This window comes from Panthera onca, chromosome E3, assembly GCF_046562875.1.
Source record: "Panthera onca isolate mPanOnc1 chromosome E3, mPanOnc1 haplotype 2, whole genome shotgun sequence".
Taxonomy (NCBI): domain Eukaryota; kingdom Metazoa; phylum Chordata; class Mammalia; order Carnivora; family Felidae; genus Panthera; species Panthera onca.
Window position 1 is genome coordinate 39,318,385 of NC_138354.1, and position 22,173 is coordinate 39,340,557.

General features: G+C 54.7%; 1 protein-coding gene, 1 long non-coding RNA gene and 1 pseudogene across 8 annotated transcripts; 2 read left to right on the forward strand and 1 right to left on the reverse strand.

Moving 5' to 3' along the window:
* Positions 1 to 694: 694 nt before the first annotated feature.
* On the reverse strand, positions 695 to 20,730 carry ZNF205 (zinc finger protein 205). Of its 7 annotated transcripts, XM_078440177.2 has the most exons (10): positions 11,194 to 11,869; positions 8,851 to 8,905; positions 8,070 to 8,198; positions 7,767 to 7,904; positions 5,412 to 5,520; positions 4,907 to 5,120; positions 4,518 to 4,609; positions 4,027 to 4,147; positions 2,413 to 2,508; positions 695 to 2,160 (listed from the first exon to the last, which is right to left on the reverse strand). In XM_078440177.2, the coding sequence occupies exons 5-10, from the start codon at positions 5,442 to 5,444 to the stop codon at positions 1,094 to 1,096; spliced, it is 1,623 nt and encodes a 540-aa protein (XP_078296303.2). In that variant the 5' UTR covers positions 5,445 to 5,520; positions 7,767 to 7,904; positions 8,070 to 8,198; positions 8,851 to 8,905; positions 11,194 to 11,869; the 3' UTR covers positions 695 to 1,093. The 7 variants fall into 7 exon arrangements, with proteins under 7 accessions (XP_078296303.2, XP_060504238.3, XP_078296302.2 ...); XM_060648255.3 differs by lacking the exon at positions 5,412 to 5,520 and having other exon boundaries at positions 8,038 to 8,198; positions 11,194 to 11,871; XM_078440176.2 differs by lacking the exon at positions 5,412 to 5,520 and having other exon boundaries at positions 696 to 2,160; positions 11,194 to 11,865.
* LOC144614783 (uncharacterized) lies at positions 2,503 to 3,997 on the forward strand. Its single transcript, XR_013552944.2, has 2 exons — positions 2,503 to 2,615; positions 3,594 to 3,997. It is a non-coding gene; the product is annotated as an uncharacterized LOC144614783 (long non-coding RNA).
* Positions 17,883 to 18,917, forward strand: LOC145713302 (cytochrome c oxidase subunit 6B1 pseudogene; annotated as a pseudogene).
* Positions 20,731 to 22,173: the final 1,443 nt, after the last annotated feature.

A 22,173-nucleotide genomic window follows, 5' to 3' on the forward strand; every position in this document is an offset into this window, starting at 1 on the left:
GGCACTTGGTCTCACACCTGGCAGGCAGCCGCTTAACTGGCAGCTATTACTATTCTCAGTCCAGTCTCCTTTCCAAGCTCCCCTAGAGCTTGATCCATGGAAGCAGGTGGAGCCTCAACAGCCTCCCTCAAGCAGATGTCCTCAAGGTCAGTTGATGACAGAAGTGAATGTTATCTTGGGAGCCGAGCTGCAAATCTTGGATAATAAGCGGCTGAGCCCATTCCTCCCCAGAGGGGGAAAAAAAAAATAAAGAATGGGAAATAGAAGCTACAGAGGTCAAAAACCAGAAGGCCAAGAGTAGAAGACCCAGGCAGAGGCAGATAGGGCAAATTATAAAAGACATGTACGAAGAGGCCAAGGAGGTGAAAAGTAGCAGAGGGAGCTGGCGGCAGCCTTTGAAGGCACCAGGAAGGCCAGTGGTCCCTGTTAAGGGAGGAATCCTCACTGGATTGCGGCTGGGCCCCAGTGGAAGCAGATGGAAAATGTTCAGTCACAAAACAGGCTTCCGGTGCCTGAGACAGGAGACAGAGCACCAGACAAGGAACAGGAGTTTCCATGGTGGCTCAGCCCTGCTCCAGCTCCCAAAGAGAAGAGCCCGGGGAGGGTCCAGGGCTCGGCAGTCAATGTGCCTGGGACAAGAGTGATGGCAGCAGGAGCAGACCGCCCTGGCAGGGGGACCCACGGTCTCAGAAGTGGCTGGTGGGCTTCAGGTTTCTGTGCCCAGAAGCCTTTGCTTGTAGACTTAGGGTCCTGATGCTTTGGAATGGCCCCAAGCCAGGTCAAGGCTGGGGACGGGAGTACCCAAGCCCCACAACCAGGATTTCAGGGACGCCTCAGCCACGTTGGCGCCAACGTGGCTGACCCGGGAGCCCCGGGAGTCGGCGTCACCACCGGGGCCCCCACGAGACAGAGCACAGGCGGTGGCTGGAACTCCAAGGCCTTTAATTCGCAGCTAGCGTGCCTGCGCCTCGCCCCAGCTCCTCCCCACGGTCATGCCCCGCCCCCATGCCAGCACCTCCCTCTCCCTGCCCACACCCCCTCTCACGCAGCCCCCGCGTCTCCCCCACGGCCACCCCCCCCCCCACCCCGCCTCCTAAGTGGGAGCCTGCGGGGGTGCCGCCAGGGCCCCCGCCGCCCCCAGCATCAGCACGGCCAGGGCCTTGGGCCCCGCGGTGTGGATCTTCTCGTGCCGGTGCAGGTTGGAGCGGCGGCTGAAGCTCTTGCCACAGAGCGGGCAGGAGTAGGGCCGGACGCCGCGGTGGGTGCGCTGGTGGGCGGTGAGGTGCGAGCTGTGGCTGAAGCTCTTGCCGCAGTCGAGGCAGTGGTAGGGCTTCTCGCCCGTGTGCGTGCGGTTGTGCGCGATGAGGTTGGAGCGCTGGCTGAAGCACTTGCCGCACTCGGGGCACGGGTAGGGCTTGACGCCGGTGTGCGTGCGCTGGTGGGTGACCAGGGCCGAGCTCTGCGTGAAGCACTTGCCGCAGATGGGGCACTTGTGGGGCTTGGCGCCCGTGTGCGTGCCCTGGTGGGTGACCAGGTCCGAGCGGCGGGTGAAGCGCTTGGCGCAGCGGTCGCACACGTAGGGCTTCTCGCCTGTGTGGATGCGCTGGTGCTGGATGAGCGTCGAGTGGTGGCTGAAGCTCTTCCAGCAGGACGGGCAGGTGTAGGGCTTCTCGCCCGTGTGGATGATCTGGTGCTGGATGAGGTGCGAGCTGCGGCCGAAGCGCTTGCCGCAGTCCGTGCAGGCGTAGGGCTTCTCGCCCGTGTGCGTGCGCCGGTGTGTCACCAGGTGCGAGTGCCAGCTGAAGCCCTTGCCGCACTGCTCGCACGTGTACGTCTTCTTGCCCGCGTCCCCGTCGGGGGCCAGGCCCTCCTCGCTGCCCTCGGGGGTGGCCGTCCGCCCCTCTCTGGGTTTCTCTGGGAGGCGGCCCTCCGGGGCTTTCGCCAGGCTGGCATCGGGCGGGGCCGGTTTCGCCGGCCTCTCGTCCGGGGGGCCCGGCTGCGCATCGTCTCTGGCTGCCCCTGAGCTCTGGCCGCTGGCCACCTGCTGCCCGCGCGGCAGGCCGTTCCCCTGCGCTCTCCCCACCCTGCTTCGGAAGGACTTCGCGTCCCGGAGGGCTGCCGGGGATGGGGCCGGCTCCTCCTTCCCCACCTCAATGGCTCCTGGAGAAAGAGGGTTTCCGGCAAGAGAGAGACTTTGGTGAGGGACCCAGGGGGACTCTGGAGATGGAGGTAAGAGCAGGGATCCTGGAAGTAAAAGCCACCCCCTGGAGAAGACGGGGAGCTGAAGGCCCTCCCCTGGAAAGGCCGTGTGCCTGAACCCCAGGGGAAACGGAGAGTCCAGGCTGACGAGGGGCGCCTGGGAGTGACAGCAGTGACCCCACCGCCCCGCCCACCTGCCACCCCTGCACGCACCTGTCTTCTCCTCATCTCCCATCTGCCGGCAGGAGCCCGAGGCCTCACCCTTGCCCTGTCCTTGGGAGGCCCAGAAAGGTCTGCTGAAGGGAAACCCTGGCCAAAAAGAGACAAGAGATGCTGCGCTCAGTCACCAGGCGGCACAGCAGGGGACACCCCCTCCCCACCCCCACCTGCCAAGGACACAGCTCTGCACACGTGGGGTAAAACTAAGCGAGTTCAAACATCACTTGGGGTCAGGTGTCCACCCGTCTCTAGGAAGCAGGTTCTGGGGTAACTGCCAGACACGCTCCTCTCAGGGCTGAGCTGGGCCCCATCTAGTATCCCTGAACGAGCGCCAGGAGTAACGGGAGAGGGGGTGCATGAGGCCAGCTGCCCATGACCCCCTTATGGCACACAGGCCCCCAGCAGCGGCCCAGCAATGTTTCCCGCTCCTGCACCTTCCCAGACCGTGAGCAGAAAGGGCTCCCAGGGGAGGGGCGGTGGGGGACAGGAAGCCAAGTGGGAGGGCCTGGGCGAGGAGGCCGGCTGTGGTGACCACCCAGAAGTCAGGGACCAAAGGCGAACTGGCCAAGTCTCCTGGGGCGTGAGCCTGGGGATTCTGGTCAAGTCAGTAAGAGAGCGGAGGAGCCCAGCCTCCACGCCCTGACCCCAGCCCTGCACCGGGGAAGGAATGCGATGGACCAACCAGTGGGTAGGGCTTGCCATGGGCTGCAAATGGGCTGCAAATGGGTGCCGGGTTCCCTGTGATCTCCCAGGACTTGCCTGGACCTGCCGGTCTGTGCCCCGGGCATGGTTAACAGTGGGTGGAGAGCAAGCCTGAGATAATTAAAGGACTGAGCTGCCCAGACCCGGAGGCCCACCATCAGAGTCAAGGGGGGATTCCCAAGCCCCCAGCTCCACTGGACTAGCCAGTGTGCAACTGACGTGTACTGACAGACAGACAGACTGGATGAATGAATGAATGACAGTCAATGAACGGGTGCTCTGAGTTTTCCATCCGACCTCGTAGAATTCTGCCAAGAAAACCAGAGCCTGAAAAAAGTGCTGGGACTTTACTTACCGTGAGAAAAATGTCCTCTCCAAGAGGACAGGCCCCTCGGGTGGATGTGAGACAGCAAGGGGTCTGGGGGCCTGGAGAGAGGAGCTGACCGTGGCCCGCCCCACCCCCCGGCCGGCAGCTCCCGATGCGGAGCCCAGACACCGGTGTCCGCGCAGACACCTCTCACACGGGGCTCGGAGGGGCAGGAAGCTGGAGCGGAGCGAGCACTTCCGAAGAGCCAGGAGCAGAACCCCCAGGTCAGTCCTGCCCCCCCCCCCCCAGAGCCGCTAGCCAGATGGGGCTACCTCAATTCAAGTTTGCGCTGATTAAAGTGAAATTAATAAATAAATAAAAAGTAGCTCCAGCCACATTTCTCGTGCTGAGCGGCCACATCTGGCCCGGGGGCTCGTGGCTACCACGTCAGTCAGCACAGCTGGAGCGCACGTCCTTCACCAGGAAGATGCCGTGGAGCGGCGCGGTCCAGAGGAGCGGCGAGAAGGACTTCGCGCCCTGGAAGGGGAGGAGGAGGTAAGGGTGGGAGGGCCCCACCTCGGGCACGACCCGGCCCTTACCCAAGGACAGCCCGTTCCTCTTCTGCAGGACGTCCCTGTAGAAGTTCTGCTGCGCGTGGTCCAGCCGCCCCCACTCCTCCCGGGAGAGGTACAGGGCCACGTCCTCGAAGGTCACCGGCATCTGCAACAACACAAAACGCCCACTCTCCAGGACACGCCAGGACCCCCCGGAAGGGGCACCATGGCTCCAAGAGGAAGGCGACCCGGCTCCCGACCCGCTGCCCCGAGTGAGCCCCGCCCTCGCGTCTGCTGGTGAAGCAGGACGGCCGCCCGAGGGTGGCTTCGCGGGGGCAAGAACGAGGCGGCTGTGTACAACCCGGGAGACAGAAACAAGCGTCCCTTTCGGGCGCCGCAGCCGAAGCTCGGGGTCTCCACGCACGCTCCCCTGCAGCCCCCACCCCCCGGGCTGGCGCTCGCATCCAGGGGACGATGTGGTTCCTCCACATCCCTCTGCTGTTCCTCCAGCCCTGGACTTGGACGGGGACACTCACCTGGGACCAGGCGGTGAGGAGCGCCGCAGCCATCTGCCGGTCTCTGGTCCTCCCCTCACGAGAGAGCACAGGGATCTGGGGGGAGGGGAGGGCTGAGAGAGGACAGAGGTGCTCAGGGCGGCCGCCTCGCCCCGCCTACCAGGGACACCCCCCGCTGCCTCAAACTGCACCCCGACCTGACCCAGGAAGAGGGTCAGTAGCCTCTGTGCAGTCAGAGGCTCCGAGGCTGTGCGGGAGAGGCGTGTCGGGGGCAGGTGCGCACACACGCAGGCCTCTCCCGTGGCAGGAGAGCTCGCGCCCTCCCCGCCTCTGCACCAGACTCCACCTCTCCCCACAGCTGCCACCGAGAAGGGGCCCCTCTCCGCGCCCCTCTCCATCCCTTTCCTCACCTCCTCCGGGCAGGAAAAGAGCTTTGTCCTTAGAGCCCTGGCTTAGGGACACCCAGCCCTGCTCTCCTCGGGCCCCGGCCCCCTGCGATGCCCCCTCAGGCTGTGGCTCTTCCGGCTCCGTCTTGATGTGGGGAGACTCCTGAGCAGCTCCCAAAGGCACCGTCTCCTCTGACTCAGAGAGCATTTCTTGACGAGGATGCCCATGACCTGAAACCTAGGAATGACAGCCCCCGTCAGCACCTGGGCAGAGAACGGGAGACGCAGCCGAGCCCCACACCCGAGGGGCCTGGCAGCGGCCGACACCCAGGTGACCAAACACACCCGAATGCAACTAACTCACTGCTGGCCTTGCTTCCTTCTCCCGGCCCTGGGGCCCCGCACGTGCCTGGTTCGCCCCCACAAGGCCGGGACAGCACGGGAAGGAAGGGAGGCTCGAGGCCGGGCCAGGGGCGGGCTGGCCAGGTGCCCACAGAGCAGGTGTCTCCTCCCCGTTCCAGCCTCGTACCTCCCACAGCAGTGTGGACGGTTCCTCTTTCATGTTAGAGGACACCAAGTGTGGTGGGCTGAATGGTGTCCCCCAAATTTCCCGTCTGCCTGGAACCTCACAATGTGACCTTATTTGGAAAAAAAAGGTCTCTGCTGATGTAATCAGTAAAGGATCTTGAGATGAAATCATTCTGCAGTTAGACTGGGCCCTAGATCCAACGACCAGTGTCCTTAGAATGAATTCTAGTTGTTTTATGCCACCCAGTTTGTTACACAGACACAGGAAACGAACACACCCAGGCTCAGAGATCGACCATGACCCAAGATTACAGAGCCTGTGAATTCTCAGCCAGCACTTGAACTCCAGGTGTATCTGATTCACAAGTCAGCCCCAGGGCCACCATTTCCTGAATATGACAGGGAGGTATCATGTAGCCTTGGGCCATTTCCAGCCTGACTCAATTCGGTCACGGAAGTTGGAGTTTTTTTAGTTTGGAGAAACAAGTCCAAGGGTACCTCTAACTGTGCCGAGGCCTGTGCCCACCTTCGTCTGACAGAAGGAGACCTCCTCCCGGCTCACCCCTGCAGCACCACCCACCGCAACTCGTCCAGGGTTCTCCAGGGTCCTCCTAACTCATCCCTTCTTCACATCAACCTCGGGTGGGAAGGTCAGGCAACCGGGGCTTGATCCAGACCAGCCCCTCGCTCGCTGCTCAACCCTGAGTGGGCACCGCCTTCCCACAAACCTCAAGAGCTTTGGGAAAGTCACTTCCTTTGCATTGGGGGGCTTCTCGTGAGGCCTCATCATCACCCACAGCACAGGGACTGGCCAGGCTTCTGCTGAGAACTCAGACTTCTCTCTCCACACCTCCCCCACGTCTGTGTATATCAGAGCCCCAAAGGGAAGACCCTCAGGCCAGGAGTTGGAGGGCCTGGGAGCCACACGAGCCGGGCAGCCTCCAAAACTCAGCTACTCTGCCTCACGCACAGATCCCCTGTGAGAAAGAGCTGCCTGCTCTGGAACATTCTGGATAAACACAGAGCGGTGCCAGAAATAATTACTATAACTGTACTGTGCGAGTTGACAGAATCCAGCAGGAGAGAATGTCAGGGGCGTGCGAAGCCCACTGGGTGTTACAAAGGCATCGTGGAAGCGAAAGCACGCAGTGTTGACACGTCTTTGTACCTTCTACCGTACGAAAGTGCGAGACGTAACGCCGATGGTCCCTGACTCTCAACGGCTCAACTTAACGAGCTTTCGACTTTATGATGGTACAGAAGCGGCACACGTTGGGTAGAAACCACACTTCGAAGTCTGAATTTGCCCCTTTCCCTGGGCTAGCGATGTGTACCACGGTCCTCGCTCAGGACGCCAGGCGGCAGGAGACATGGCTTCCGGTCAGCCGCGTGGTCACGAGCGTAAATGACCACAAACTGGTGGCCATTCTGTCTTCCTCCTTCAGCACGGTGTTCGGTACATCACGTGAGATACTCAGCACTAAATTACGAGATCGGCTTTGTGTTAGGTGGTTTTGCCCAAGGTAGGCTGCTCTGAGTGTTCTGAGCACGTTTAAGGTAGGTGAGATTAGGCTCTGATGCTCAGTAGAGCGTGTATTAAATGCATTTTCCACTTACTAATATTTTCAGCTTCCAGCGGGTTTATCAGGATGTAAACCCATGGTGAGCTGAGGGAGATCTGCTCTTGATTTGTGCTTGTCCTTACACCTGCTCGTTGAGGCGATCTGTTTCTCTGATCTAGGTTCTGGTTGCTGTGGGTGTTGTTATTGCATATGTGACAATAACGATCTGGATGAGACAGGTGGCAGCAGCAGGCAGGCACAGGGTGTACATTTTATAGACGACACACCTGGTTCCCAGAAGCCAGGGGACTTGCCCAAGGTCACACACCTGGCTGCAGCTGACTCATATTCCTTTGATTCCAAGCTCAGGGGCCCAGGTCCTCCCGCAGGGTGTAATTACACACATGGGCAACAGGTACAGGAAGGAGACAAGGAGCTCAGACCCAGGGAGAGAGGAGATGGGGTGCTAGGCAGGAGGGAGCGGAGGGTAAACTGAGGCTCCCCCACGTGCGCTGGGCACAACCTCACCAGTAGGACCCCCACGCAGGCTCCCCGCTATTTCACGTAGCCTGTGGCCGACAGACTCCTGAACTCAGCAGGCAGAGCCGAGCAGCTCTCTGGCTGTCAATTCCCAGTGCAAGAACTTTCCGGTCATAGCACCAACTCCTCCCATCACCCCCATCCGCCCCAGCGAGTCTAAGTCTTCCACTGGCGTAGACACCCTACCTTGAAAACCCCCTCCCGCTCCAATCCCTTCCAAGGCATGCATCCCTCGCCCAGCGCCCGGTCCATACCTCTCGGGCTCTCTCCTTGTCCTGGGTAGCCTGGGCGGCTCTGCCGTCTGCAGACATTTCTATCTCAGAGGTAGAAAGCACAGCCCCGTCGTTTCTCCTTCTTATTGGCCAAGCCCCCTCCAGCTTCTGGCCAGGAGCCTACCAGAGCAGAAATGTAAGTCAGCCATCGTCTCCCGGACACCTCCAAAGCACCCTGGAAATCCCCACGCAAGCCCAGACCCACGCTTGGTCCCAATCAGAAATAAAGCCTCCCCAGATGCCCTCCGGTGACCTCATTCTCTCTGGTGTTGTTTGGTCCCTCACTTGACAGAATGCTGTTTTGTATCATCCCCTTTGTCGCTGAAGCCAGAACTCTGCATCTCAGAGCAACCAGTTAGGGAAAGCCAGAGCTGACTCGGCATCTGGATCTCTTGTCATCAGGAGCCGAAAGGTCTGCAGAGACCGTACAAAACAGGTGCTGGGTGTGACCCCATCCATCACAGCCGGCTCAGCTGAGGAATCTGGGCCCCACTGTCTCCCAGACGCAGGGCACACACAGCATGTGCTCAGCCTGACTCCGCCGCCTGGGATCCAGAAATTGCGCTGCCCGGTCTCAGCAGCCCTCCCTGCAGCGGTAACCACCCGACGGGGACAAGAGTCCATCCTGTTCACAGGCCTGGATGGCCCACGTCCTTCCCCTTCCCGAACCTGGGTCCGGGCCCCCTTCTCTCCCCACCAGCCTGAAGCCTTCCACCTTTGACCCCGTCCCCTCCCGCCAGCTGGCCACCCGTGTGGATCTCGGGATCCAGGCGCCCTCCCCAGCACCCCTCTCACCGAAGTGGAGGCGGAGGGGGCACCTCGGGCGCTGGGGGCCCCCTCCCCCGGGAAGGGAGACTCCACAGCCTACACCGGGCCGGGGAGCCGGGTGGAGACTGGGATTAGGGACAACAGGAAGTCCCTCCCATATCCCGTTCCCCACGCAGCTGCAGCCCTACAGGGTTCCCAGCTTCGAGCGTTCCGGGGCTGGGGTCCGGAGCTGGGCTGCACCTGCTCTAGGCAGGGACCTGAGTCCTAGATCTGCACTGCCAGCTGACGATCGCTTTACCTGGTACGTTCTTGTGCTACCAGTAGAGCAGGATGCGGAGATGGGAAAACAAATTCTGTGGAAGGACCAGATATTTGACGTTTCAAAGAAGGCACTGCGGCTGTCCTCACAGGAGTGAGTGCACTTTTCTGGCAGAGGGGCACGATGGTCCTTCACAACACACAGGGCCTCTGAAGGTCTTATGGTCTCTCACGGTCCTGGATTTCACGTAAGGCGCCCAGGCTGGTGAGCAGGTCGTCTGGGCTCTCCCCAAGACTGGCAGGGAGTTCTCTCTCCCTCAGAGCAAACTTAGGAAATAGGCCCAGGAACTCTCCTCTCCACCGCCCCCCACCCCATGCCCCACAGCTTGAAAAGATGTGGGACCAATCTGATTTTTCTAGATCTGCTCTCCCCCAGCTCCCTCTCAAGGCCAGGGAGAGCAGGGGTAAAAGGGTCTGACCCAGCTATATCGACAGGGGCCCGGACTGCCTACCCCACCACTTAGTCTTTGTTTTCCATTTGGACCTGAGAACTAAGGCTCCCAAAATGGAGGACAGAGACTGCGCTTCGCTTTCTAGGGTGAAGAACCCATCTCTCCTCTGAGCAGGGCACATGGGTCAGAGGAAAGGAGTGGGGCCAGCTCTGGGGTCAGATTCCAGGAAACATTTCCATGCCCGTGGCCTGCGGCCATCAGAGTCCTCTGAGACGCATCCTTTCATCCAGTACCAGGCACAACTGGCCCCTGTACCAGCCTATAGGCGTGCTGTGGGCTCACAGGGGTTTAATTTCCTTAAAACTTTGTTTCTGACATTTAAAAATGAGTAGAGTTCTCATAAAATCGATTTTCTTGAAAACAAGCAGATCATTGGGCAACCCTGGACTCATATTTCCCACCTTCAGGGCCTGCTCTCATGTGGCTGCATTTCATCTACACTTGCCTCCGCAGCATTTTGAATTTGCAACCCTGCTTTTGGAGTTAAATGTGTTTTAGGACTCTGATCTATTCTACTGTCACTCTGATGAACAAAAAATGTTACCCCTGGGGTTTGTCTCTGGTCATTATTTCCAGGCATCTTAATCTTCAAGGTAAAGAGGGATGTACGCAGTTGTAGCAAAAGTCAGGAGTATTTTCAAGCCAGGGGCACCTGGGTGCCCCAGTCGGCTAAGCGTCCAACTTCGGCTCAGGTCATGATCTCGCAGTTTAGTTTGTGAGATAGAGCCCCGCGCTGGGCTATCTGCTGTCAGAGCGGAGCCTGCTTGGGATTCCCTCTCCCTCTCTTTCTGACCCTCCCCTTCTCGCACAAACATGCATTCTCGCTCTCTCAAAAATAAATGAACTTAAAAAAATTACTATTTTCAAGCCAGCGAGCTATAAACTGGAAAGTGACAGGGGGCTGTGGAAAAGATGAACTATTCATTCTGTGAGTGTTTCTCCATCAACAAGGAGCATGACAAGCATCCGGAGTAAGGGAATTCACTCCTGAGGCCATGTCAGTGGCAGTTCCAAGAGGGCACTGAGTCCCAAAAATGTGGACACGTCTTGACTCTTGGGCAAATGTTTCTCTACCGGACAAAAGGGGCCACTTCAAGGACTCTGGGGAAGCCGAGCGGTTTGGATCCTACCACGGGATCACCTAAACCGGACCAAATGAAGTCTCAACATTTATTTAACGGTTCGGAAAATATTTATTGAGCACCTACTATATGACAGACATTAGCCCCTTCTTGAACGGGGGAGGAAACGCTTCCACAGTCTAGGCTCTAGGACTGAGCAGGTCTAGGGGGAAGCAAATGTCATATTTGCTGTGTGAGAATTGAAGTCCCTAAAAGACTTCAGAAAAGCACCACGGAAAGGTGAGTCAGTAAGCAAAGCAGAGATCAAAACTCTAAACACCTCCAGCAAGCAGGCAGCACAGCATATGACGAGTGGCTTGGATGTAAGATGGCACTCAGAGCCTCAAGAAGTCATGTTGTATTCAAAGGGGGCAGTTGGGGGCTCAGTATTGCCAAAGCTTAAAGACTTTTTTTTTTTAATTTTTTTTAACATTTATTTATTTTTGAGACAGAGAGAGACAGAGCATGAACAGGGGAGGGGCAGAGAGAGAGGGAGACACAGAATCTGAAACAGGCTCCAGGCTCTGAGCAGTCAGCACAGAGCCCGACGCGGGGCTCGAACTCACAGACCGTGAGATCGTGATCTGAGCCGAAGTCGGACGCCTAACCGACTGAGCCACCCAGGCGCCCCAAAATGTCCCAACTTTTAAATGTTCATGATTAAAATAAAAAAGTTAAGAACTCTGTACAACCCCAGCAGAAAACACCTGCTGTCCAGCTCACAGGGCACCAGTCTAGAGATGTACTCACCTCAGAAGCCTGTCACAAGGATAACTACCATGGATGGAAGTGCTTATCTGAGCTTCAGACAGGGAGAACACTCAAGGAAGGCCAACTCCAATGTCTGGCGGCTTCACTGAGCTTATGAAGAGGTCACCTTCAGCCAATAAATCGTGATCGACCTTCAGAGATTGGCCTGAGAACTGACTCAGGTCTTACAAAAGCACTCAGAATAATAAAAACTAGAAAAAGAAATCATCTGAAGTAAGAAGAAAAACGTTTCGTTAAAGGAAAAAAAAAAAAAAAAAAAAAAAAGCTTGTACTAATTAAGGCTGATAAGCCAGGCTGGAGACAGGGTAATGGCGAGATCAAGCCTTAGGAAGGAGAGAAGATGGGGGGGGGGGGGGGGGATAAAGGAACGTGAGAAAGGCCAAGAAAAACAGGAATCATCGAGTAAACAACACAGCAAATGTTAACCATTGTATAAGAAGAAAAGGAAAGCAGATAGGTGGGGCCCCAGGAGTAAAAATATTTTAAAAAAGAAAATAACGAAGAACCTCCAGGGCCACTAAGAGCAGGGCGTGGACGCTCACGCGGCCAGCGGCCCTCTCACCCCCGGAGGGGCGGCGACACGCCCGTGACCCCGTCCCTGGACGCGAGGCGGCCTCACAGGCACAAGTCCCAACCAGCTGGAGGCCCAGGAGCCCCGCAGTCTGCGGAACACTGACGCCGGGAGGCCGTCGCCGAGGCAACGACGCCGCCCCGCCCACGCGCCCACGGGACACACCTTTGATTGGCTGGTTCCCGGTGGCTCCGCCCATCCGGCTCCCCAGGGCTCCGCCCCGTCGCCTTACCCGCGCGCTCCCGTCCGCGCCCCCGAGGGACAGGCCTGCCGATGGGGGGAGGGTCACCCGGGTGCCGCCTGCCCCCGGCCGGTGTGCCCGCATTTCCCGTCCGGCTGCCCCATCCCAACTTCCGGTTTCCCGGCTCTCTGGCGGCGCCCGCCTCTGGGCACCGTGCGTGGGGACAGCCGGCGCGGGTGAGGACCGCAGGGTGGACACACACTGCGGGGCGGGACACATACGGCGTCCCCTGTGGGGAAACTGAGGCTGTCTGCGCGCAGGCCCTTGCTGCTGACCCGCTCCCTCTGTGTGACACATAGCTCATTAAATATAAAAACACAAAGAAAACATGCAGCGCATTAGCACCAAACAACCATTCATCAAAGCAGGGGAAGCAGATTTCATTCGGTAACTGCTGACAGCAGGGAAAGAGCTGAGTTCCCTCCGACTTGTGCAGAGGTGACCGGGGTTTCCAAGGGAGACCGAGGGAGGGGGAGAACAGGGCTCACTAGAGTCAGAGAAGTGAACGATCACAAAGAGCAGGCCAGTGTGGGTGTGACTAGGCCAGGCGTGTCCGCTGGCAGGTATGGAAGTCGGGAGTCTATCCTCCCTGGAAGAAGGGAGACAGAGGCCATGTCCTTCCTGACGAGAACATTCCAAAGGAAAGGCTCTCAGGCCCAGGACAGATGCTTCTGGGTTGTAAGAGACACGTAGCTCCGAGTCTGAAGCCCTTTTTAGGAAATGCTCTTAAGAAAGGGAGGTCAGGGGCCTCTCATCAGGTGTTGGCTGGAACAAGCACTGAATTCTCCCCGCAGCACTGAGCTTTCTCAGGCAGCTGTTTTCACGGACTGGGGTCATGCTAGCCGTGTGCTGCTAGAAGCCATTCTAGAGTTTGATCAAGTCTCTCAGAGCCGGTTTAAAGGGAGGGGCTATGTGCTGAGTTCTGGAAATCTCAAGCAATGCCGTGCTGGACTGTAGCTATGGCATATTCCGTTGTATGGCTGACCCAACAGCCTGCCCATCAGAGGCAGCAGAAACGGCCTTTTCCTGCCCTGGGCAAACCCCAGAAAAGGCAAAAAGACTCCTTACTGGGCAACATGACCAAGACCTTCTTTTTATGATTGTCAAGACGAGCACCTTCAGCCTCAGCCTGGCAAGCTGTGGACTCCAGGCCAGAACCTCCCTCCGACCACCACCAAACTTAATAAGCTAGGCTGGGGGCATCTAGGTGGCTCAGTGGGTTAAGCATCTGACTTTGGCTCAGGTCATGATCTCACCATTCGTGGGTTCAAGCCCCGCGGCGGTCTCTGTGCGGACAGCTCACAGCCTGGAGCCTGCTTAGGATTCTGTGTCTCCCTCTCTCTGTGTCCCTCCCCTATTTGCACTCTGTCTCTCAAAAAAAAAAAAAAAAAAAAAAAAAAAAAAAAAAAAGAAAGAAAGAAAGAAAGAAAGAAAAGAAAAGAAAAAGGATAGGCTGGATATATTCCCCAAGCACCCACATCCCAACTTCCAGAACATTCTCTACCTAGAAGCTAAAGACAGCTCACACTACACGCAGGGAGGGGACACTCTCGTGAAACAAGGCTCAATCAATAGCTCAAGACTTACTCCAGCTGGCCCTTTGGGGTGGAAATTAGAGTAAATTAAGTTACTTTTTCATTAGAGATTGGTGTGTTTTTAGGAAGCCAGGGCGTGTCATCATCCTAAAACACCCTTTGCTGCCGCAGCTGCTACCTTCTGCCATCTTATACCTAAAGTGTCCCCCCACCCCCAAGGTCTTCAGGTTACATTCACTCATGCAACCCTAGGACACTGAAGCAGGTAGGGACAGGGGCACTCAGGAGGCATTCTGCCCAGCTCAGCATCACAGGACCCTTAGCGGAGGTCCCTCACGGGAGCAAATGACAATGGCACCCAAGCACCCACCCTCGATGGCCTTTTCTGCTGGTATTTACAGCCCTTCGTCCTATGGCAGTCTCCCTCCCTCACTTCCCAGCCCTCAGACTCCCTCCTCTGCGTGCCACGTGGTCCCTGCTCAGAATCTTTTACATTCTTTTTACTTCACTTTGTACGAATAAAATGTAGAGCTTCCATTTGTTTTTACTTTATCTCATCCTTTTAAAAATTCAATTTTTGTGAATGCTTTGTTTTATTTATTTAAATTTCAAATCCAACTTAGTGAACATATAGTGTAATAATGATTTCAGGAACAGACTTCAGTGATTCATCACTTACATGTAACACCCAGTTCTTATCCCAGCACGTGTCCTCCTTAATGCCCCTCACCCATCCAGCCCATCACCCCACCCAACACCCCGCCAGCAACCCTCAGTTTGCTCTCTGTATTTAAGAGCCTCTTATGCTTTATGTCCCTCTGTTTTTATCTTATTTGTGCTTCCCTTCCCTTATGTTCTTCTGTTTTGTATCTTAAATTCCACCTATGAGTGAAATCACGTATTTGTCTTTCTCTGACTCATTTCGCTTAGCATAAGACACTCTAGCTCCATCCATATTGTTGCAAATGGCAAGATTTCATTCTTTTTGACTGCCGAGTAATATTCCTTTGGACGTATACACCACATCTTCTTTATCCATTCATCAGTCCATGGACATTTGGGCTCTTTCCATACTTTGGCTGTTGTCGATAGTGCTGCTATCAACATTGGGGTGCATGTACTCCTGCGAATAAGCACTCCTGTATCCTTTGGATAAACACCTAGTAGTACAATTGCTGGGTCATAGGGTAGTTCTATTTTTCATTTTTTGAGGAGCCTCCATACTGCTTTTCAGAGTGGCTGCACCAGTTTGCATTCCCACCAGCAGTGCAAAACGGGTCCCCTTTCTCCACATCCTTGCCAACGTCTGTCGTTGCCTAAGTTATTCATTTTAGCCATCTGACAGGTGTGATGTGGAATCTCATTATGGGTTTGATTTGTATTTCCCAGATGATGAGCGGTGTTGAGCATTTTTTCGTGTCTCTTGGCCGTCTGGATGTCTTCTTTGGAAAAGTGTCTATTCATGTCTTTTGCCCATTTCTTCACTGGATTATTTGTTTTTTGGGGTATTGAGTTGGATAATTTCTTTACAGATTTTGGATGCTAACCCTTTATCTGATATGTCGTTGGCAAGTATCGTCTCCCATTCTGTCGGTTGCCTTTGAGTTTTGCTGATTGTTTCCTTCACTGTGCAGAAGCTTTTTTATCTTGATGAGGTCCCAATGGTTCACTTTTGCTTTTGTTTCCCTTGCCTCCGGAGACGTGTTGAGTAAGAAGTTGCTGCGGCCGAGGTCAAAGAGATTGTTGCCTGTTTTCTCCTCTAAGATTTTGATGGCTTCCTGTCTTATGTTTAGGTCTTTCATCCATTTTGAGTTTATTTTTGTGTATGGTGTAAGGAAGTGGTCCAGGTTCATTCTTCTGCATGTTGCTGTCCAGTTATCCCGACACCATTTGCTGAAGAGACTTTCTTTATTCCATTGGATATTCTGTCTGCTTTGTCAAAGACGAGTTGGCTATACGTTTGTGGGTCCATTTCTGGGTTCTCTATTCTGTTCCACTGATCTGTGTGTCTGTGTTTGTGCCACTACTATACTGTCTTGATGATTACAGTTTTGTCATACAGTTTGAAGTCCGGAATTGTGAAGCCTCCAGCTTTTGTTTTCCTTTTCAGGATTGCTTTGGCTATTTGGGGGTCTTTTCTGGTTCCATAAAATTTTAGGATTATTTGTTCTAGCTCTGTGAAGCATGCTGGTGTTATTTTGATAGGGATTGCTTGTGAATGCTTTATAATGTAGGGGGAAAAAATCAGCTAATGATAAGAATCAGGGCCCTTGGAAAACTGGCTGGTCCTAGCACCAGAGCAAGAAATACACAAGACGAATCTATAGATGGTGGGAGGGGAAACCGTACAGGCTCTCTAGAAGTGGCAGAATATTCTAAAGCTGAAATCGACATATGCTGTGACATAGCGATTCACTCCTGGGTAGAACCCAGCAGTAACTCACATTTATGGTCACCAGAGACATGTAAGAATTACTACATGTAACTCCAAACCAAAACCCACCAACTGTCTAGCCACAGTAGGATGAACAAATAATGCACCAGGAAATACTGTTCAGGGAAAAAGCAAAAACATGGATTGAGTCTCCCACTGTAGAGTAAGGCCAGATGAAGAATTCCTTGGGGCACCTGGCTGGCTCAGTTGGTAGAGACAATGTTGTAGGGTCAATGCGACTCTTGATCTGAAGGTTGTGAGTTCGAGCCACGTGTTGGGTGTAGAAATTGCTGAAAAATAAAATCTTAAAAGAAAAAACTTCTTATTGCGTGACTTCATTTACATGAAGTTCAAAACCAGACCAGACAAACCTGCTGTGGTGGGAAGTCAAGATGATGATTATGGGGGAGGGAAGTGGCCAGGAGGGCTGGAATGCGAGGGCTGTTTTCATCTGATGCAAACTCATGACACTCTACATTTTTGGTTTGGGTACATTTCTGTATGTTACACCTAAAATTTTTCTTTAAAATAAAAAAACAAAAAACAAAAAATGGGAAAATGGGTGCCTGGCTGGCTCAGTGGAACATGCAGCTCTTGATCTTGAGGTTGTGAGTTCAAGCCCCAGGGTGGGTGTGGAGATTACTTAAAAACAAAATTATAAATAGGGGCACCTGGGTGGCTCAGTTGGCGAATATCCAACTTCGGCTCAGGTCGTGATCTCATGGTTCATGAGTTCAAGCCCCACATTGGGCTCACTCCTGTCAGCGCACAGCCTGCTTCAGAGCCTCTGTCCTCCTCCCTTTCTGCCCCTCCCCGACTCAATGTAAATAAGCATTAAAAAATTAAAAAATAAAATCAGGGCACCCAGGTGCCACCTGGGTGGCTCAGTCGGTTGAGCATCTGTCTCTTGATTTCCACTCACGTCATGATCTCGCAGTTCCCGGGTTCGAGACCACACTGAGCTCTGTGCTGACAGTGCAAAGCCTTCTTGGGATGCTCTCTCTCCCTCTCTCTCTGCCCCTCCCCTGCTCGAGTCAGCTATCAAAATAAATAAATGAACCTAAAAAAAAATGTAAATGAGGAGTGCCTGGGTGGCTCAGTCAGTTAAGCATCCGACTTCAGCTCAGGTCATGATCTCCCTGCCCCCCACCCACCGACCCTGCTCCCGACCCAGTTTGTGAGTTCGAGCCCCATGTCAGGCTCTGTGTTGACAGCTCGGAGCCTGGAGCCTGCTTTGGATTCTGTGTCTCCCTCCCTCTCTCTGCCCCTTCCTCCACTCATGCTCTGTCTCTCTCTGTAAAAAATAAATATATGTTAAACAAAAAAAAAAAAAGTAAAGGAAGTGAAACCAGTTACGCCATTGCTATGGTCCAGGCAAGTGACAATGGAGGCTTGGACTCAGATGACAGCAGCAGAAGTAAAGAAACAGGCAGACTTGGAAAACGCACGGAACATGGCGACTGATGAGATGTCAGGATGAGGGAACTCAAGGGGATCCGGGATAAATCCCAATTCTTGGCTTGCGTGACCGAATGGACCGTACTACGTTTACCGAAACAGAGAATACCAGAAGCAGAGATCTGATGTGAAAGACTCATTGGATCCACATTTAGTGAGGACACAGCAGAGCATGACAACAAAGCCACTGTCGTGGAGCTTGTGTTTAAGTGGCCGTGTGAGTTTGGCTTTGAAAATGAAGACTTTGGGGGCATTTATGAGACACCCAAAGAGCTGAGAAATAAAACATAAGTACAAGGATATTGGCATTGGGAAAGGTTATTGAGGCCACAGTGGCTACGAAACCAAAAAGGGAGGTGTATTAGTTATTTACTGCTGCGTAACAAATGATCCCCAAACATGGTATCTTAAAATAAATACTTAGGTGCCTCTGGCTCCAGGTCAATAGCTGTGGTCAACTTGTCTGCTTGACTGTGGGGAGAGGGTCCAAGGTGACTGGCCTTGGTCCCTCACCACAAGCGCCTCTCCTCAGAAGTGGCTCCCCCAGGGTAAGCAAGCAAGAGATTGAGACAGCGCGCATCTGAGGGCCCCCAAGACGAAGCCACAGTCGGTTTACAACAGAATCTCAGAAGCGACACCCCTCCCTCCTGCTGGATTCGGTTTCTTAGAAGTGAATCACTAAATCCAGCCCGCCCCCCGCCCACACACACAGGCAGTGGATTACACAAGGGTGGGTCAGAGCAGACCCAAGGTCACCGGAGGGCCCCCCCCCCCTCCCCGGGCCGGAGCCGTGCAGAGTGCCAATATTTAATGCTCAGGCAAAGAAAGCGAAGCTGGTGAAGAAGGCTGAGAGGAGACAATGGGAGAAACAGGGAAAACAGAAGATAGAGGATAGGTAAAAAAGGAAGGAAGACAGAAGATCAAATCCACTGAGCGGTCAACTGGGAACCATGACCCGCTGAGACACGCTCTCTGGCTGACAGTCCCGTGCGGGGACAGACAAGAGCCAAGCAGAGAGGAAAGCAGCAAGTGAATCACGGTCTGTGGCAGGTGCTGGGACGGGAACAGAGCGCGCTGGGAGGGGACACTTTAACAAGGGTGGTTTCCACGAGGAGACGGCCGTTTAAGATTGAAGAGGAGGTCTTTGCTGAGGGTCACACTGAGCTGCGAGGTGCTTCGGGGGTGTCTTTAGGACTCAGCACCATGGCAGGAGACATCAAGACCAAAATCAAGAACGACCAGACCGCCCCTTTTGACAGCCACTTCCCCAACCAGAACCAGACCCGGAACTCCTGGCAAAACTACCTAGACTTCCACCGCTGTGAGAAGGCGATGACTGCTAAAGGGGGTGAGGTCTCCGTGTGCGAATGGTACCGGCGTGTGTACAAGTCCCTCTGCCCCATATCCTGGGTGGCAGCCTGGGACAACCGCCGGGCGGAAGGCACGTTTCCCGGGAAGATCTGAACTGGCTCCCCGCAGCTCTCGTCTGTATTCCATCCTTCTTCTAGGGCAGTGAAGGGGGGACCTGGGTACATGGTGATCCCCACCCTGGGATCCTGAAGCATGGCTTAACTAACCATAGATACTCGTTGGAAAAGTTAAAAAAAAGAAAAAAGAAAAAGATTGAAGAGAAGCGGACAAAGGGCGAGGGTGAGAGCCTCCTTTCCAGGCCAGCATGGCGAGTGGGATCGAGCTGGTATGTCCAGAAACAGAAAGGCAAAGGAAAAGAGGGCAGAGGATGTGACCATGGTAAGAAGAGGTTTTAACAGTCATCTTTCCCAGAGCTGGAGAAGGATTTCTCCCCTTTGCCCTGAATTATTCTCACTGGAGGAATCCTACAGAAATAGAAAATACAGGAAAACGTGTCTTTCTCCTGCAAGCTCTCTCTCTCTCTCTCTCTTTTTAATGGTTATTTATTTAGTTTTGAGAGAGAGCAAGTGAGTGGGGGAAGGGCAGAGAGAGAGCGGGAAATAGAATCCTAAGCAGGTTCTGTGCGGTCAGCGCAGAGCCCGACATGGGGCTCGAACCCACAAACCGTGAGATCATGACCTGAGCCAAAAGCAAGAGTCAGACGCTCAACCAACTGAGACACCCAGGCGCCCCTGAAATCTCGTAAAAGATGAGAGAGAAAGGTTCCATCAGTCAGGCGCTCTTACTGGCCTGGCGGATACTAGACCTGAAGTCTTTTTCACATTTAATAAGAAAAGTTGTACACCTGAAACTGATTATAACACTGTGTGTTAACTATGTTGGAATTAAAATTTAAAAACGTAGTTAAAAAATAATTATTAGCGGCATGCTCAGTCGGTTGAGCCTCTGACTTCAGCTCAGGTCATGATCTCCCCATTCGTGAGTCTGAGCCCCACATCAGGCTTGCTGCTGTCAGCTTGTCAGTGAAGAGCTTTCCTGGGATCCTCTGACACCCCTCCCCCGTCCCTGCCCCTCTCTAACTTGTGCTCTCCCCTCTCCAAAAAATAAATATTTTTTTCAAAATGTAATTTGGTGTGAACTTTAAAAAAATTCCAAGGTAACAACTAAAATAGTTTAAGTGTGCATTTTCAAGATAATTTTAGGAGATATTGAAATATACCCCAAATAGGTAGATTTTCATTAAAAATCTCTCCTTTGGAGATTTATCACTCACTAAGTGGAAATAAATAACAACCCAAGCAATTTCACAAGAATTTTCGTCTATTACTGAGTAATGCTGGGAGAGGGGAGTGTAAGGGACTTCAACGTTCAATAAGCCCTTTTTTTTCTGCAAAGTAACTTTAGTTAATGAGAGGAGTCCAAGGAATCCCAGCTTTGGTGACCTGGCGTTGCCCAGACTGTAAGCCTCATGGGGGCAGCACTTGTCTGTTTCACTCGGCACTGGGTCCCTGGGGTCAAGGACAGTACCAGACACACAGGAGGGAAGCAAACATTTCCCGCAGGAATGAATGAATGAATGAATGAATGAATGAATGAATGAAAGAATGAAATGGTGCACAACCGCGATGGGCCAGCAACAAACAGGATTGTTAGCCAAGCGCATGCTCGGCCACGGGTTTAGAAATGGAGCTGGTCTCCACCTCTCTGACATATTTCCAGGAGAGGTAGCATGTCTGAGTCGGAGGCCTGAAAGTCAGTGCTAACAGCGAAACCCGAGCCTTCCGGCTGAGCCAGTTCCCCAGGCCCTCCCTGCGCGCCCCGATCCTTACCCGTGGAGGCCACGTTCTAGCAGTTCTTCCCAATCATATCCATACAGGCCCGGTTGTCCCCACACCCAGGGCTCAGACAAGGCCACGTCCTCGAAAGCCACAGCCACGGGGAAGCAGGTCAGTCTTGGGGGAAGGGGCAAGTCAGGGACGGCCGGGAAGCGTCCAGATCTGGGGGTGGGAGGCGCCTCCGCCCGGGGGTTGGCTTTTGCGGCCCCTGCCCAGGAGGTGGAGTTTCTAGGCTCCTCCCTGGGGTGGGGTTTCCCGACCTCTCCCAGGAGGTGGGCGGTCGTGGAGCTCCCGGCCCCGCCCAGGAGGTGGAGTTTCTGGGCTCCTCCCTGGGGTGGGGTTTCCCGACCTCTCCCAGGAGGTGGGCGGTGGTGGAGCTCCCGGCCCCGCCCAGGAGGTGGAGTTTCTGGGCTCCTCCCTGGGGTGGGGTTTCCCGACCTCTCCCAGGAGGTGGGCGGCGGTGGAGCTCCCAGCCCCGCCCAGGAGGTGGAGTTTCTAGGCTCCTCCCTGGGGCGGGGTTTACCGACCTCGCTCAGGAGGTGGGCTGCGGGGGGGCTACCGGGGCTGGGCGCCTGCACACTCTGCGTGCTGTGGGTCTCGCGGGCCGCCTCCTAAGCCATTTCGTCTTTTGGACACATGCCAGCTCTGGGCCAGGTGTGGAGGACGCGGAGCAGATAAGGGAAACACCACTTGTCCAGAGGGAGCTTGTAGTCCAGTGAGGCCCACGCTAGACAGTGAAAATAAAGGAACAAGATTAATCCCAGGTGCTAAGTGCAGGAAGACAACCACCTGGCTGAGGAGCCAGAGCGAGCTCAGGTGTCCCCGGGTCCCCAAAACAGGGCACCGCGAGAGTGCCCGCGGGCTCTGAACCGCAGGTTCCTACGAGGAAAACGCCCTCCGGGCTGCGGCCGCCCAAGAGCACGACCCAAAAAGACACCTTAGAGCAAATGCAGTCTTGACTTTGGAGGTCGAGTTGGGCTCAAGGCCAGTGGTGAGGTCACTTCCCTTCCCGGAAGCCCCTGCTTCGAGTTTGGGAAACCTGGGATAAAAGCCACCCGGCAGGATTCTTGGGAAGATCTTTGTTGGTGTCGATGGCGCCCTTTCTTCCCCCATCACGTGATCCTGTTGTGTTATTCTTAGCCCGGGACTGCTCAGCACACGGGTGTGTAAGCCCTCTGAAGTCAGGGCCGGTTCCTCCTGCTTACCCCAGCCCCTGCAACTGTGCCTGGCACAAAACTGGCCCTTGGCAAAGATTTGTGGCGTGAATGAAATGCCCAGCAAAGAGCCCCACGACACAATAGGCATTTTAAAATGGCAGCTCTGGGGACGCCTGAGTGGCTCAGTCTGTTAGGCTCAGGTCATGATCTCACCGTTGGTGAGTTCCAGCCCAGCGTCCAGCTCTCTGTTGTCAGTGCAGAGCCCTCTTCGGATCCTCTGTCCCCCCCCCCCCCACTTCTGCCCCTCCTCCGCTCGTGCTCTCTTTCTCTCTGTCTCAAAAATAAATAAACATTAAA

Excerpts from the sequence above, each read along its gene's own strand:
- ZNF205 (XM_060648255.3), bottom strand. The coding sequence starts at position 8,094 with ATGATACAAAACAGCATTCTGTCAAGTGAGGGACCAAACAACACCAGA. Across the intron at positions 5,121-7,766 it reads ACAAGGAGAGAGCCCGAGAG|GTTTCAGGTCATGGGCATCC; the intron begins GTATGGACCGGG and ends TGTCATTCCTAG. Across the intron at positions 2,509-4,026 it reads GAGGAACGGGCTGTCCTTGG|GGTTTCCCTTCAGCAGACCT; the intron begins GTAAGGGCCGGG and ends CTTTTTGGCCAG.